At 39.3% G+C, this 14990-nt stretch overlaps 1 protein-coding gene across 1 annotated transcript in view; it reads left to right on the top strand.

Moving 5' to 3' along the window:
- Positions 1-14990, top strand: part of tmem135 (transmembrane protein 135) — a 429004-nt gene that overhangs the window by 377367 nt on the left and 36647 nt on the right. Inside the window, exons 7-8 of the mRNA XM_063053891.1 lie at positions 2100-2141; positions 4196-4354. Of these exons, the coding sequence (XP_062909961.1) occupies positions 2100-2141; positions 4196-4354 (201 nt within the window). The remainder of the gene's footprint in view (positions 1-2099; positions 2142-4195; positions 4355-14990) is intronic.

The following is a 14990-nucleotide window of genomic DNA, read 5'->3' as shown; positions in this document are numbered from 1 at the left end:
CCCTGGACTCTCTTAGACAAGGGGCTCAAAACTGCTCACGATACTCCAAGCGCAGTCTGACTAATGCCTTATAAATCCTCAACATTACATCTTTGCTCTTGTATTCTAATCTTCTCGAAATGAATGCTAACTTTGCATTTGCCTTTCTTACCACTGACTCAAACTGCAAGTTATCCTTTAGGAGTTCTGCACAAGGACTCCCAATTCATTCTGCAGTTCTGATTTTTTAAATTTTATCCCCCTTTAGAAAATATTCTACGTTGTTATTCCCTTTACAATGCACTTTCCTACACTACTTTCCATCTGCCACTTCTTTGCCCATTCTCCCAATCTGTCTCAGTCCTTCTGCAGACTTCTTGCTTCCTCAACACTACCTGCCCCTCCACCCATCTTTGTATCATCTGCAAACATGCCACAGAGCCACCAAATGCCCCTCTCCGTGAACCCTTTTATCTCGGGATCATTCTGGTAAACCTTCTCTGGATCTTATCCAATGCAAAACCCCCTTTCTTAGATACAGAGCCCAAAACTGTCAGATATTGGTACTTTATGTAGATTTTCTGGAACTGTAGTTCAAAGTTCATAGTAATTTTCCTATCAAAGGGTATATATGTCACCATATACAACTCTGAGATTCACTTTCTTGCGGATAATCACATTAACTACAAGATTCACAGTAGAATCAATGAAATTCCACACTCACAGGGTGGACAACAACCAATGTGCAAAAAAATCCAAAATAAACTGCAAATACAGAAATAAAGAGAAGATAATAATAAATATGCAATAAATATCGAGAACATAGATGAAGAGTTCTTGAAAGTAAGTCCGTAGGTTGTGGAAACAGTTCAGTGATGGAGTGAGTGAAGTTATCCCCTCTGATTCAGGAACCTAATGGTTGAGGGGTAATAACTCTTCCTGAGTGGTGCAGGTCTTGCAGCTCCTGTACCACCTTCCTGATGGCAGCAGCGAGAAGAAAGCATGCCTGGATGGTGGGGGTCCTTGATGCTTCTTTCCTGTGACAGCACTCCGTGTAGATGGGCTTAGTGGTGGGGTGGGCTTTACCTGTGATGGACTGGGCCATATCCATCAGTTTTGTAGGCTCTTTCGTACATGGGCATGCCATACCATAAAGCAACCAGTCAATATATCTTCCACTACACATCTATAGAAGTTCGTCAGAGTTTTCGGTGACATGCCGAATCTTTGCAAAGTTCTGAGAAAGTAGAGGCGTTGCCGTGCTTTCTTTGTGATGGTACTTGTGTGCTGGACCCAGGACAGATCCTCTGAAATTATAACATCGTTGCTGACCCTCTCCACTGCTGATTCTCCGATGAGGACTGGCTCATGGGCCTCTGGTTTCCTCCTCCTGAAGTCAATAATTATCTTCTTGGTATTGCTGACATTGAGTGAGTCGTTATCGTTGTGGCACCACTCAGCCAGATTTTCAATCTCCCGCTTATGTGCTGATTCATCCACCTTCTATTCAGCCAACAACAGTGGTGTTGTCATATTTAAGTTTGTCATTGTAGTGCTTAGCCGCACAGTCATAAGTTTAAACATGTAGCTAAACACACAACCTTGTGATGCACCTGTGAAGAGTCAGTGAAGAGCATCCTGATGTATGCATCTTTGTTTCCAGGTGTTGCAGGATTGAGTGATGAGCCAGTGAAATGGCATCTGCTGTTGATGTGTTGTGATGGTAGGATTGGAGATGATCCGAATCGCTTCTCAGGCAGAAGTTGATATATTTCACCAGCAAACTCTCAAAGCACTTCATCATAGTGGATGTAAGTGCTACAGGATAATAGTCATTGAGGGAGGTTACCACGTTCTTCTTGGGCACTGGTATATTTGAAGCTTGCTTGAAGCAAGTGAGTACCTCAGGCTGCCGAAGCGAGAGGTTAAAGGTATTGGTGAACACTCCAGCCAGTTGATCAGCACATGTCTTTAGTACTCGACCAGGTATCCCGACTGGGCCGGATACTTTCCATTGGTTCACTCTCCTGAAGGATGCTCTCACGCTGGTCTCGAAGACTGAAGTCACAGCATCATTGGGCTTCTATGAACATTTATGTATTATGGCGTTTGTTTTCCAGGTGCAAAGATGGCCTCAAAGGATTTGCTTTCTCTGCACTTAAGTAAGTATAATGATATAAATATTTGCTTGTTTCTTACCTGTTTTAAGAGAGTTTCAAATGTAGCCAGACATCATGAGCATTTTTATAATGTGGCCTTAAGACTCTGTTAACCTGCTGATATCATACGTTAAATCATGGTGAAATTTTATTTCAAGGCATATATGACTGGTAGTTTCTGTATTGGTGAGACTATTGTGCTATTGCCAAAACTTTCATCCTTGGTTGTAGCTAGTTGTTTTGAATGCTGACTTCCGACAGCAAAAATTCCTGCCCACAATTCAATAGTTCAAATTAATATCACAGAGTATATACAACATACAACCTAGAATCTTTCTTCTTCGCAGACATCCTCGAGAACAGAAGAGTGCCCCAAAGAATGAGTGACAGTAAAAATGTTCGAACCCCAAAGTCCACCCCACTCCACCCCCATGCACAAGCAGCAGCAAAGCATTGACCCTCCCCCTCTTTCACAAAAAAGCATCAGCAGCCTTCACCCACCAAGCAAGCAGTAGCAAAGCCCCCAGTTAAGACCATGATCTTCAGTAAAAAAAAACAAATCGTTTACCTGACAATTCAACAAACCACAACCTCTCTCTTTCCCTAATAAAGGGACAGAGATTGACTATAATCACCATTTTTAAAGGTGAGCTGGATGGCTGTGTCTCAAAAAAACTTCCCAGTGATAAATCAGTAGGACTAAAACAAAATAGACCTCTCAGCTGACACAAGATCTTATTGGAGTTTCCATAAGGAATAAATTTGCTGTGACATTATTCGAGTGTTATCAGACAGTGAAGGAAAATAATAGTTGCTGTTGACAAGTAAACTTCACTAACTAACAATTATGGAAGGATAGGAGGAGTTATAAATTGGAAACCAGTATCAATCTTAAAGCATTTTATTACGAATTTATTTTGTGACTTTTGGCAAGCAAATGATACCTAAATAAGCAACACTGAACCAATCTTCATTAAAGAACACAAAAATTATATATTCTTTAGAGCAATAGGTTCTTTAGAACATAAGTTGTTACTGTAAATCCGTGACTGCATTTTGGTTCTCGGGTGATACTAATTTCAAATATAGACTTGCACTAATGCAATCCCTATTTACAATTGAGTAGGCTGGTAGCAAGCACTGTTGTATCATCAGCCAAACAGAAGGATGTATATACACACCACTTTTGCCACAAAATCCAGCCACGCACGATTAATACCACTATCCACAAATCCTAATGTGATTAGCACCATGTTTCCAGTGTATTTTGAGTTTTGAAAAATCTTTAGATGGTCTGGTACAATTTTTTACATTATCACTATTTGTTTATATCTTTATTTTTCTGTGTTTTAAAAAATGTATTTTATTTTTTCCTTCCACAAACCGGAAGTACTGTTTCATGCTGAGAGAAAATCCTGAACCTGCCAGCAATCTTCCTGTACCTCAAATAAATGATTCTCAACTTGAAAGGCTTGGCATAGAGTGTGGCAAGATTATCCACTCTTCAGGATAAGATTAATTGTCATTGTCTTATATGACATGAATGTTGTTTTGCAGCAGATGTACAGTGCAAAGACATTACAATTATTATAAATTATAAAACTAAGATGATGAGATAAAATTGATGAGTTCATGAACCATTCAGAAATTTGATGGTGAACATGAGAATGTTGTTTTGAAATCATTGAGTGTTGAATCGTTCAATGTTCAAGTTCCGTTAGTTCTCTACAATAGGAATCTTGAGCTGGAAGTTTGTATGATTGCAATCTCTGCTTACATTACAGGCATCAAAACGATAATTTATTGTACAATTGCCGTCCTGACTAAGATCAGCTAATTGAATCAAGTCCTTTAATATTTGGTGCAAGTGTAGATGAATTTGTTTGGAAATCTATCAAGAAATTTTACACTTAAATTTCAATAATGAAACAGTAATTTTCTGAGTTTTATTTTCTAAAGAATGTAATGAGTAATAAATTTAAATAGTAAAACCATTTAAAATATGATGCTATTTGCTTGCATCTTCTTTCATGTTTAAATTCATTTATATCTGTTAGATTTATTGTTGGAAAGGAAGAAATTCCAACACATTCAGTTGTGGAGCACCGAAATCCTAGTACGAGTCGCCATGTTACTGAGCACCAGCTAGTAGAAGATCGGACCAAGAAAACCAAGAAATCTCTGATAACATTGACTGGACAATTTATTGACAGAATGTAAGAAAATAAGTTCATTTATATATTTTTGTATGTTTTTTTTGTTGACTAACAGCTTTGCGATGTAATAGATTAAAAAAAGGACAGGCAGTATCTCGATAACCAATACCCAAATATTAGGTTTCACATTCTGAGAACAAATCTTTCCAGAATGTGAAGTGAGAACCCAAGATGTGTCCATTTATTCGATTGCATTGATGTATTGGGTACCTCAACAAATCAGAGGAAGTTTCATATTGTATCAATATTCTGTCTTCTGTGAGGAGAATATGATTTATTTTTGCTCGTGTATATCTATATACCAAACTACCTTGCTGTCATTTTGCGAGAAATCCAGTATGTAATATTTAGGAAGGGATAAGTTACTCTTTTTTTTAACTTTAGGTAGAGTTACATTGATTGTATGGGAAATTGTACAATTGAGAGGGGTTCTCAATTGAGAGGGTGGGGTTCTTGTAGTCTAGTAAAATGGGCTCTTTGTATCTTTTTTGTTAGCTATTTGATGTACTTGGGTTTTAAGTAATTAAACTAATGAGCATTCTTTGAAAAACCATGCATTTTTATTCATGAAATGTCCACTCTCATTTTCTTCAAGAATATAAAGGGGTTCAAAATGTAAGAAGAATGCAAGTGGTTCAATATAACAATGGGAGAAAAGCAAGTTACACACAAAATCAAGATGAGCTAAAATATTTAAATCGCTCATGGTTATTATTGACAGAATGCTTTTCATTTTGGTAATTGGATTAATAATGGAAACTTTATATTTAATTTGATAAGCAAAAGAAATGGGTTTTCCTAAAGAATATCCATTATCATATTTAATAAAATGTTATTGTCACATTATTTATTGAGTAGGGATGTTACGTGGAAAATTGACAAGAACTTTGAAATAGCTTTGTGAGAAACATGTAATTTGAGATAAATTTATGATTGTTGCCCTGAATCTTTAAACTGCATGGTAAGACAGGCATGCATGGTCAATCATGTCAGTGCATCTGCCAGGAGGCAAGTTAATGAGTTCTCAGAACCAGTTATTGCCTGGGAAATCAAGTACCTATAGGTTAACAGACTCTTTCATAAATTATAAAGCAAAACACTGCAGGTGCTGGAAATTCTGAAATTAAAACAGATAATGCAAAAAAAATGCAGGTTAGGTATCATCTGAGAAGACCAAAGTTTGAGATTAATATAATGCCAGAGTCGCTAAATTGACTTTACAATGATTGACAATGGGATTCTCTTAACAGTTTATTCTTTTTCTTTCATAATTTTAGAAGGTTACTGACAGATGCATTAGATGGGAATGTAGAACTTTTCGACAGATCAGACGAGGACTATTTTTATCCTTGAACTAGTTCAAACTCGAACACCAGCTTTCCAAGTGTCAAAGGTTTATATCTTTCTTGTTCAAATCTGTCATCACATGCTGCATGCTGCATTTTAATTTCTGTCCTTTTATATTTTCATGTACCCATTAACATCTACACTATAAGGATACTTTACTTTCCATTACAATCAGTTTCGATTAGTTATTCCAATGAAAGATTTTCATGGGCAAACACATTTTTAAAATTCCAAAAATATGCTATCAATCATGCAAAAAGAATTTTTAAAAGTGCTGAAGAATGAAGGCTAACTAAATATCCTTACATTTGTATTTTAAATTCATGCTCAATGTGTTTCTTTGTAAGGCTACCTTAAAGGAAAAGCATGGATTTTCAGCATTAGCTTGTCCTCCACTATAAATTGGGATCACTTACTGGGTTATTTACATCAAAGACTATCCCTTAAGCTCCATCTTGGAGCACATCATACTTATTGAAATGTGAACTCAACCCATGATGAGCTCAACAATTTCATCAAGTTTGCTTCCAACTTCCACCCTGCCCTTTAAATTCACTTGGTTCATTTCTGACACCTCCTTCCCCTTTCTTGATCTCTCTGTCTCCATCTTTGGAGACAAACCATTGACTGATGTCTGTTATAAGTCTACCGATTCCCATGGCTATCTTGACTACACCACTTCCCACCCTGTCTCCTGGAAAAATGCTATTCTCTTTTCTTAGTTCCTTCGTCTCTGCCACATTTGTTCCTAGGATGAGGTTTTCCTTTCCAGGACATCAGAGATATCCTGCTCCTTCAAAGAATGGGGTTTCCCTTCCTCTGCTATTGATGCTGCCCTCACTTCCATCTCCTCCATTTCCTGGACATCGGTGCTTACACCATCTTCCTGCTGCTTTAACAGTGATAGAGTTCCTCTTGTCATCTCTCCCCATTAATCTCTCTCCCAGCACTTATCCCTGCAACTGGCCTAAGTGCTACATCTGCCCATTCATCTCCTCTTGTATCTCCATTCAGGGGCCCAAACAGACCTTGCAGGTGAGACAGCACTTCACCTGCGAATCTGCTTGGGTCATGTATTGTGTCCGGTGCTCCTGATGTGGCCTCCTCTACATTGGTGAGACTCGTTACAAATTGGCGGACCACATCGTCAAGCACCTTGGGTCCATCTGTCTAAAGCAGAACATTCTAGTGGACAAACATTTTCCCATTCCCATATCCATCTCAACATGTTGGTCTGTGGCCTCCTCTTGTGTCACGATAAGGCCACCCTCGGGGTGGAAGAGCAACTCCTTGTACTCCTTCTGGGTAGCCTCCAACTTGATGACATGAATATCTATTTCTCCTTTCACTAAAAAATTCCCTCCTTATTTCCTCTTCTTTTGTTCCCCATTCTGGCCTCTTACCTCTTCTCACCTGCCTTTTGCCTCCCAATGGTGCCCCTCCTCCTTTCCTTTTTCCGATGATCCACTCTCCTCTCATATCAGATTCCTTCCTCTCCAGCCCCTTACCTTTCCCTCCCACCTTGCTTCACCTATCATCTACTAGCTATTCTCCTTCCCCCTCCATCCACATTTTTATTCTGGTGTTTCCCCCTTCCTTTCCAGTTCTAAAGAAGGGTTTAGGCCCGAAATGTCAACTATTCATTTCCATAAATGTTTTCTGACATTTTGCATGTGTTACTGTTGCAAATTTCTTTGCATTGCATATAATCTCATTTCCATCCCTAAAAGACATTCATGATTTAGGGAGAAAAAGGTTGCAGAAAGTACTGGCAGATTTGTGTTGTGCAGCACACCCATCAGAAACCATGTTAAGAACATCCAGGCTCACTTCACAGCATTTGGCTTGTATTTGAACTTAAGTCTTAAATGCAAAAAGGAAGTAGTTAAGAATTTTTGGGCCTCAGACCTGCTTTATCCTAAAATTGTTTCAGTGAACAATTGCGGAAGTGGATTGACCACAAGGAGACTGATTTTGCTTAAGTAGGAAGAACAAATGCAATATACTTACCAGAATAGCAATCTTGTATAGGTTTAGTGACTGTGCCTCTGCTACTTAAATATTCAACATTCAAATAAAATGAGGGGATATGTGTTGATATCAGATTTAATTCCTGCTTCACGTAGTTTCCCATCTGAAGACTTACCCAGAATAAGGAACATGGGGAGGAACAGGGAAAAAAATGAACAAAACTGCAAAATTATAATTTCTCTTTCCAGTTCCTTCAATAGCCTGGTAACAGGCAGTGTGTCCACTCACTCTGTTTCAGCCAAGGATTGACTGAAATTTAAAAAAAAACTTGAATATAGGTCAAAGTTGCAAAAGCAAATTCTTTGAAGCAAAACTGTTCAAGTAAGTTTGAATATCATTTGATATTAAAGCCAAGGAACATTGAAATGTTCCTTCAAAGTGCCTTTAAAATGTATTCATCCCCCAACCCTTTGTTCACATAAATAATGATCACAACTAAGGATTTTGATCACTTTAACTGAGAATTTTTATTTGTGAATCCCATGCTCTTTTTTTTTCCCACAGTAGAGCCCAGAAAAACAGGGAAAATTGTAAAACATGGAAAACTTAAAAATTCAAAAACTGAACTGTCTGCACATCAAAAGTATTGATCCCCCTTTACACAGTACTTAAGTGAATCCACCTCTCGCAGCTAAGGATAAGTCTCTATTAGCTTTGCTCAATTTGATGGAGCAAGATTTGCCCATTTCTCCTTGCAAAATTACTCAAGCTGTGTCAGGTTAGTTGGGGAGCTGTGGTACACAGCAGTCTTGAGGTTTTGCCTGAAATATTTGATTGGGTTAAGGTCAGGACTCTGACTGAGCCACTCAAATACACCAGTTTTCTTCAGCTGAAACCACTCTATGGCTGTCCTGGCAGTGTGCTTTGGGTCGCTGTCCTGCTGAACGATGAACTTCCTCCCCTATTTAAGCTTTCTGGCAGAGGCTAGCAGGTTTTTATCCAGCATCTCTCTGTATTTAGCAGCATTCATCTTCCTATCAATCCTGACTAGATTTCCTGTCCATGCTGCTGGAAAGCATCCCCTTAGTACAGTGCTGCCTCCATCATACTTTACAGCAGGGATGGTATTACCTTTGTGATTCGCAGTATTAGATTTATGCCACACATACCACTAGGTGCTGAGGTCAAAAAGTTCCCCTTTTAGTCTCATCCGACCAGAAGAAGAACAACTTCTATATCTTGGCCGTCTCTTGTAAGTGATGTGATGCATTGCAAAGTACTTTATACTTTATTGTCGCCAAACAATTAGTACTAGAACGTACAATTATACAGCGATATTTGAATCTGCGCTTCACACTCCCTGGATTACAAATATTAAATGTTAAAATTAGTAGATATTAAAAATTTAGATTATAAATCATAAATAGAAAATAGAAAAATGGGAAGTAAGGTAGTGCAAAAAAACCGAGAAACAGGTCCAGATATTTGGAGGGTACAGCCCAGATCTGGGTCAGGATCTGTTCAGGAGTCTTATCACAGTTGGAAAGAAGCTGTTCCCAAATCTGGCAGTACGAGTCTTCAAGCTCCTGAACCTTCTCCTGGAGGGAAGAGGGACAAAAAATCTGTTGGCTGGGTGGGTCGTGCCCTTAATTATCCTGGCAGCACTGCTCCGACAGCGTGCGGTGTAAAGTGAGTCCACGGACGGAAGATTAGTTTCTGTGATGTGCTGCACCGTGTTCATGATCTTCTGCAGCTCCTTTCGGTCTTGGACAGGACAACTTCCATACCAGGTTGTGATGCACCCTAGAAGAATGCTTTCTACGGTGCATCTATAAAAATTTGTGAGGGTTTTAGGGGACAGGCCAAATTTCTTTAGCTTTCTCAGGAAGTAAAGGCGCTGGTGGGCCTTCTTGGCAGTGAACTCTGCTTGGTTGGACCAAGTCAGGTCATTTGTGATATTGACCCCGAGGAACTTAAAGCTTTTGACCTGTTCCACTTGCGCACCACCAATGTAAATCAGGTCGTGCGGACCACTACTCCTTCTGAAGTCAACAACCAATTCCTTCATCTTGCTGACGTTGAGGGTTAGGTTATTGTCCTCGCACCATGCCACCAGGTTCTTCATTTCCTCTCTGTACTCAAACTCATCATTACCGGAGATACGGCCTACAATTTTTGTGTTATCAGCAAACTTATATATTGAGTTTGATGAAAACTTGGCTACACAATCATGGGTGTACAGTGAGTACAGCAGGGGGCTGAGTACACAGCCTTGTGGAGCACCGGTGCTCAGAGTGATTGTAGAGGAGAGCTTGTCCCCTATTTTTACAGCCTGGGTCCTGTCTGTGAGGAAGTTGAAGATCCAGCTGCAGATCTGAGTGCTAAGGCCCAGGTTCCAGAGCTTAGGAATCAGTTTATTTGGAATGATGGTATTAAAGGCAGAGCTGTAGTCAAGAATATACTTTTTTTAGAGAAGGGGTTCCCAAATTTTTTATGGCACGGACCTATAACTATTAATTGACAGGTCCATAGACTCCAGGTTGTCAACCCCTGCTTTAGAGATTGTAGAGCCATGAAGTTCAACTCCAGGTGCAGTCACTGACTTCTGACGCTCACTCAGAGTGACTGTTGACGTCACAGAGGCCTCGCTTACAAATGCTATTCTTCTCCGATGACAAGGTTTAGAGAGGTGGCCTGACCTAGGCATTATGGCTGTGGTTTCATATTTTTTCCACTTTTTCCACGATGGACTGCTCTGAGTTCCGAGGTATGTTTAGTGCCTTTGAGATGGTCTTGTACCCTTCCCCAGATCTATATTATCATTTCCCTGACTTGTCTTCAATGCTCCTTTGTCTTCATTTTGCTTTGGTCTGTTGAAAATCTACCAAACTGTTGGACCTTACAGAAAGGGGGAATATTTATTCCTATCAATTCATTGAAAATGGGTGATCCTACAATTTTCTACTTCAACAAATTGGGTGAGTTGATAAGGTAATAGTATATTGCACCTGAGGAAAGTTAACATAGTAATTAAATGAATGATAAATACTTTTTCAGCCTCTCAAATTTTGGTTTCTAATTTTTACTAAATTGTTGACAGGTTTTGGATTTTTTTCTTTTGATGTGAAGATTAGTAGATTAGCTCAAAAATCCTACTTCAATATATTTTAAATTTAGAAAATGAGATGTTAAAATGTGAAAATAATTGTGGGGGCTGAATACTTCTTGAAGGCATTGTAGAAAATTTTGCCTGAGCCCTGATTAAAAAGTATTGTATATGAATGATCAATCCTTCAGTCTTGCAGTATATTTAGCCAAAAGACACTATCAACATTAAATGGAAGTTCAAATTAATGAATAATGAACCTTGTTTTTAATTTTGACTTTAGTTTTGTTGTTATTTTACCCAGTTGTGTTCATGATGTTCAAAGCCTGGTAAGACTCAATGCCAATGAAATTATTAAATTTCTGTTCTAAACACCATAGTTGTAAGCACTCAGTTCCTCTGTGGTATATTAAACGTTCAATCTGGCTTCTCACATGTCTCCGATGTTAGTTATCATTAATTTAATTAACTAAGAATATTTGGAATGATAAGAAACTTATAGTCACTCAACACACAACACACCTGTTGGTATAACAACTGTCAAGTACCCATCCATACTATTCTGGTTTACTATTTCTGCAGCCATCTATGCCTCAGCAATTTAACTGCTCATTTTATATATATATATAAAATATGCTGTCATAATTTTTGCTCCACCACCCCCAAGGCAGTGTTTTCCTTGTATCCTTTTATACATCTTGCCTCTTAATTTAAACCTATGCCATCTGCTCACAGGAAAATTTTAAAGAGAGTTATATCAAGTTACACAGTGGATCAGACAGGTTCAAGAACTTACCTGTTTAGTTTTTTATACGTTTGACGAGCTTGCATCTGGGATGTCTTAGATAGGATTGGGACATCTGTTAGGAAGGTAAGAGATGGCTGTTGTCTATTTTTGCTAAGGAGGTGAGGAGGAGAGGCAAAATGTTTTACTTCCATCCCTCCCAATGTGAGGCTAATTTTGTAAAACCAGGCTGACCAAACAACCTTAAGATACAGGAATGGAGTCAGACCATTTGGTCCATTGAGTCTGCTTGACCATTCCATCATTGCTTATTTATTATCCTTCTCAACCCCATCCTCTTGACTTCTCCTCCTAATCTTTGACACCCTGACTAATCTAAAACCTATCAATCTTTATTTTAAATATACCCAATGACCTAGCCTCCACAGCCGGATGTACCAATAAATTCCACAGATTCATCACCTCCGGCTAAAGAAATTCCTCCTCCTCACCTCTGTAATAAATGGATGTCCCTCCATTCTGAGGTGTGTCTTCTGGTCCTAGATTCTCAGTCTATGGGAAACGTCCTTTCCGCATCCACTTTATACATGCCTTTCAATATTTGAGAGGTTTCAATGAGATTCCTCCCTTATTCTTCTAAACTCTGGTGAACACTGGACCATAGGCATCAAATGCTCGTCACGTGTTAACCTTTTCATTCTCGGAATAATTCTGGTGAACTTCCTCTGGAATATCTCCAATGCCAGGACATCTTTTCTTAGATAAGGTGTCTAAGATAAAGCTGCTCACAAGTGCAGTCTGATAAAGCCTTAGTATTGCGTCCTGATCTTTATGTTCTAGCTCTCTCGCATTTGCTTTCCTACCACTAACTCAACATCTGAATTAATCTTTAGGAATCCTGCACAAGGATTCCCATGTCCCTTTGTACCTTTGAGTTTTGAATTTCCTCCTCATTTAGAAAATAGTCTATGCCTTAATTCCTTTTACCAAAGTCTATGACCATACACTTAATTACACTTCATCCCATCTGCTACTTCTTTGACCATTCTCCCAATCTGTCTAAGTTTTTTTGCAGACTCTGCTTTCTCAACACTACCTGCCCTCTACCTATCTTTGTATCATCCACAAACTTGGCCACAAAGCCATCAATTCCGTTATCCAAATCATTGACATATATAATGTGACTAGGAGAGGTCCCAACATCAACCTTGTGGAACATCACTAGTCACAGGAAGCCAACTAGAAAAGGTCCTCTTTAATCCAATTCTTCGCCTCCTGCCAATCAGCCAGTCTTCTATCTATGCTAGTATCTTTCCTGTAGTATAATGGGTTCTTATCTTGTTTGGCAGCATTTTGTGCAGCACCTTGTCTGAAAATTCTAGTAAACAGCATCCACCTATTCTCCTTTGCCTGTCTTACCTGTTATTTCTTTCAAGAATTCCAGAAGATCTGTCAGGCAAGATTTCCCCTTAAGGAAGCCTTTGTTCTATTTTATCATGTGCTTCCAAGTAATAATGGACTCCAACGTCTTTCCAACCACTGCCGTCAGAATAACTGTCCTATCATTCCCTTTTTTCTGCCTCCCTCTCTTCTGAAAGAGTGGAGTGATGTTTGCAATTTTCCAATCCTCCAGAACCATTAGTGATTCTTGAAAGATCTCTTGTAATGCCTCCACAGTCTGTTCAGCTACCTCTTTCAGAATGCTAGGGTATAGTCAGTGTGGTCCAGGTTAGTTAGCTACCTTCAGACCTTTCACCTTCCCAAGCACCTTCTCCTTATTAATAGCAGCTACACTCACTTCTGCCCCCTGACACTCTCTAATTTCAGTCATATTGCTGGTGTCTTCCGTAGTGAAAACTGACACAAAGTACTTATCAAGTTGGTTTGCCATTTCTTTGTCCCCCATTAGTACCTCTCCTGTGTCATTTTCCAGAAGTCTGATATCCACTGACATCTCTGTTTTACTTTTCATATGTCTGTAAAATCTTTTTGTATCCTATTTTATATATTGGCTAGCTTTATATTTTATCTTTCCTGTCCTTATGGCCATTTTAGTTGCATTCTGTTGGTTTTTAAAAGCTTCCCACTAATTTCTGCTATATTATATGCCCTCTTTTTGGCTTTTATGTTGGCTTTGACATCTGCCAGCTATGGTTGCTTCATCCTTACTTTAGAATGCTGCTTCTTTTTTGGGATGTATCTATCCTGTGCTTTCTGAATTGCTCCCAGAAACTCTAGCCACTGCTGTTCTGCTGTGATCCCTGATAGTGTTCCCTTCAACTCAACTTTGGCCATCTCCTCTCTCTTGCCTTAATTCCCTTTACTCCACTGTAAACCTGATATATTTGACTGTAACTTCTCCCTGCCAAACTGCAAGTGAATTCTAACATATTTTGAACACTGCCTCCTAAGGGTTCATGTATTCATCACCCTTTTTGACTATGCCCCCATATTACACTTCAACTCATCCCACTGACTGCAATTTTGCCTATTATCTGCCTGTTCGTTCTCACACTCACTACACACTGCATTGACCTGTATACTAACTGCCCCATCTTCAGCCCTTTCACTGTATTTCCCTCCTTCTGTACCCAACTGGAAGCCCGAGAAGAGTTTATTTGAGATATACTTTTTATTGAGGGGAACGGCCACAGGTGTATTCTGCACTAGCTGCCTTTTCCCTTTCCCTCTCCTGACAGTAACCTAGCCACCTGCCTCCTGCAACCTCCTTATAGCTGCTATCTCTCACTTCCACATTCTCCCACATGAACCGAAGGTCATCAACCTGCAGCCCCAATTTTTTAACACAGTCTCTAAAGAGCTGCAGCTTGATACACTTTATGCAGATATAGTTATCAACGAGACTGGAGATAACTCGTTGCCACATCTCACTTGAGAACATACCACTAAGCCTGGATCCAGTCTCACTGCATTACCTATGTACTGATAAACAAAGCGAGAAAAAGAGAACTTACTAGAAGATTACATTGAACCTTCTGTTCTTGCCTAAGTCTGTTATAGCAGAAGCCGAAGCCTCCCACTCTAACCCTGAGCCACTCCCACAATGGCCGTTCTGCTTAAACCTCACTTCTTTTTATTGGCCTTTGTTAAGTTACTAATAACCAAAGCAATCTCCCACTCTACAGACAAATCCCAACAAGCCCTGCTCACTTTTTAAAACTGGTGTGTAAACTCCACAAGGAATTGTGTGTTAACTTTTTCTGCGCTCTCCCTTTCAAGCAGATGTTGTTCCAAGAGTGCCCAGTAATGGCTTCCTTGGAACAAAGTGGTCCATGTTCTTCTACAGTGCATGTCATGTATTTATTCAGCTTTACCAAAAAAAAAATACCGATAGAAGTCAGTCAGTTTGTTCACAAGTGGTGAACCATGTGGCTAATGTGGTTCTTGTGGTCCAGTGCTGAACTTGTCCAGGATGCATCATATGTGGGTTGATTTGTGTTTCCAAC

Source organism: Mobula hypostoma, chromosome 7 (assembly GCF_963921235.1).
Source record: "Mobula hypostoma chromosome 7, sMobHyp1.1, whole genome shotgun sequence".
Lineage (NCBI taxonomy): Eukaryota > Metazoa > Chordata > Chondrichthyes > Myliobatiformes > Myliobatidae > Mobula > Mobula hypostoma.
This window is presented reverse-complemented; position numbering and strand designations above follow the sequence as displayed.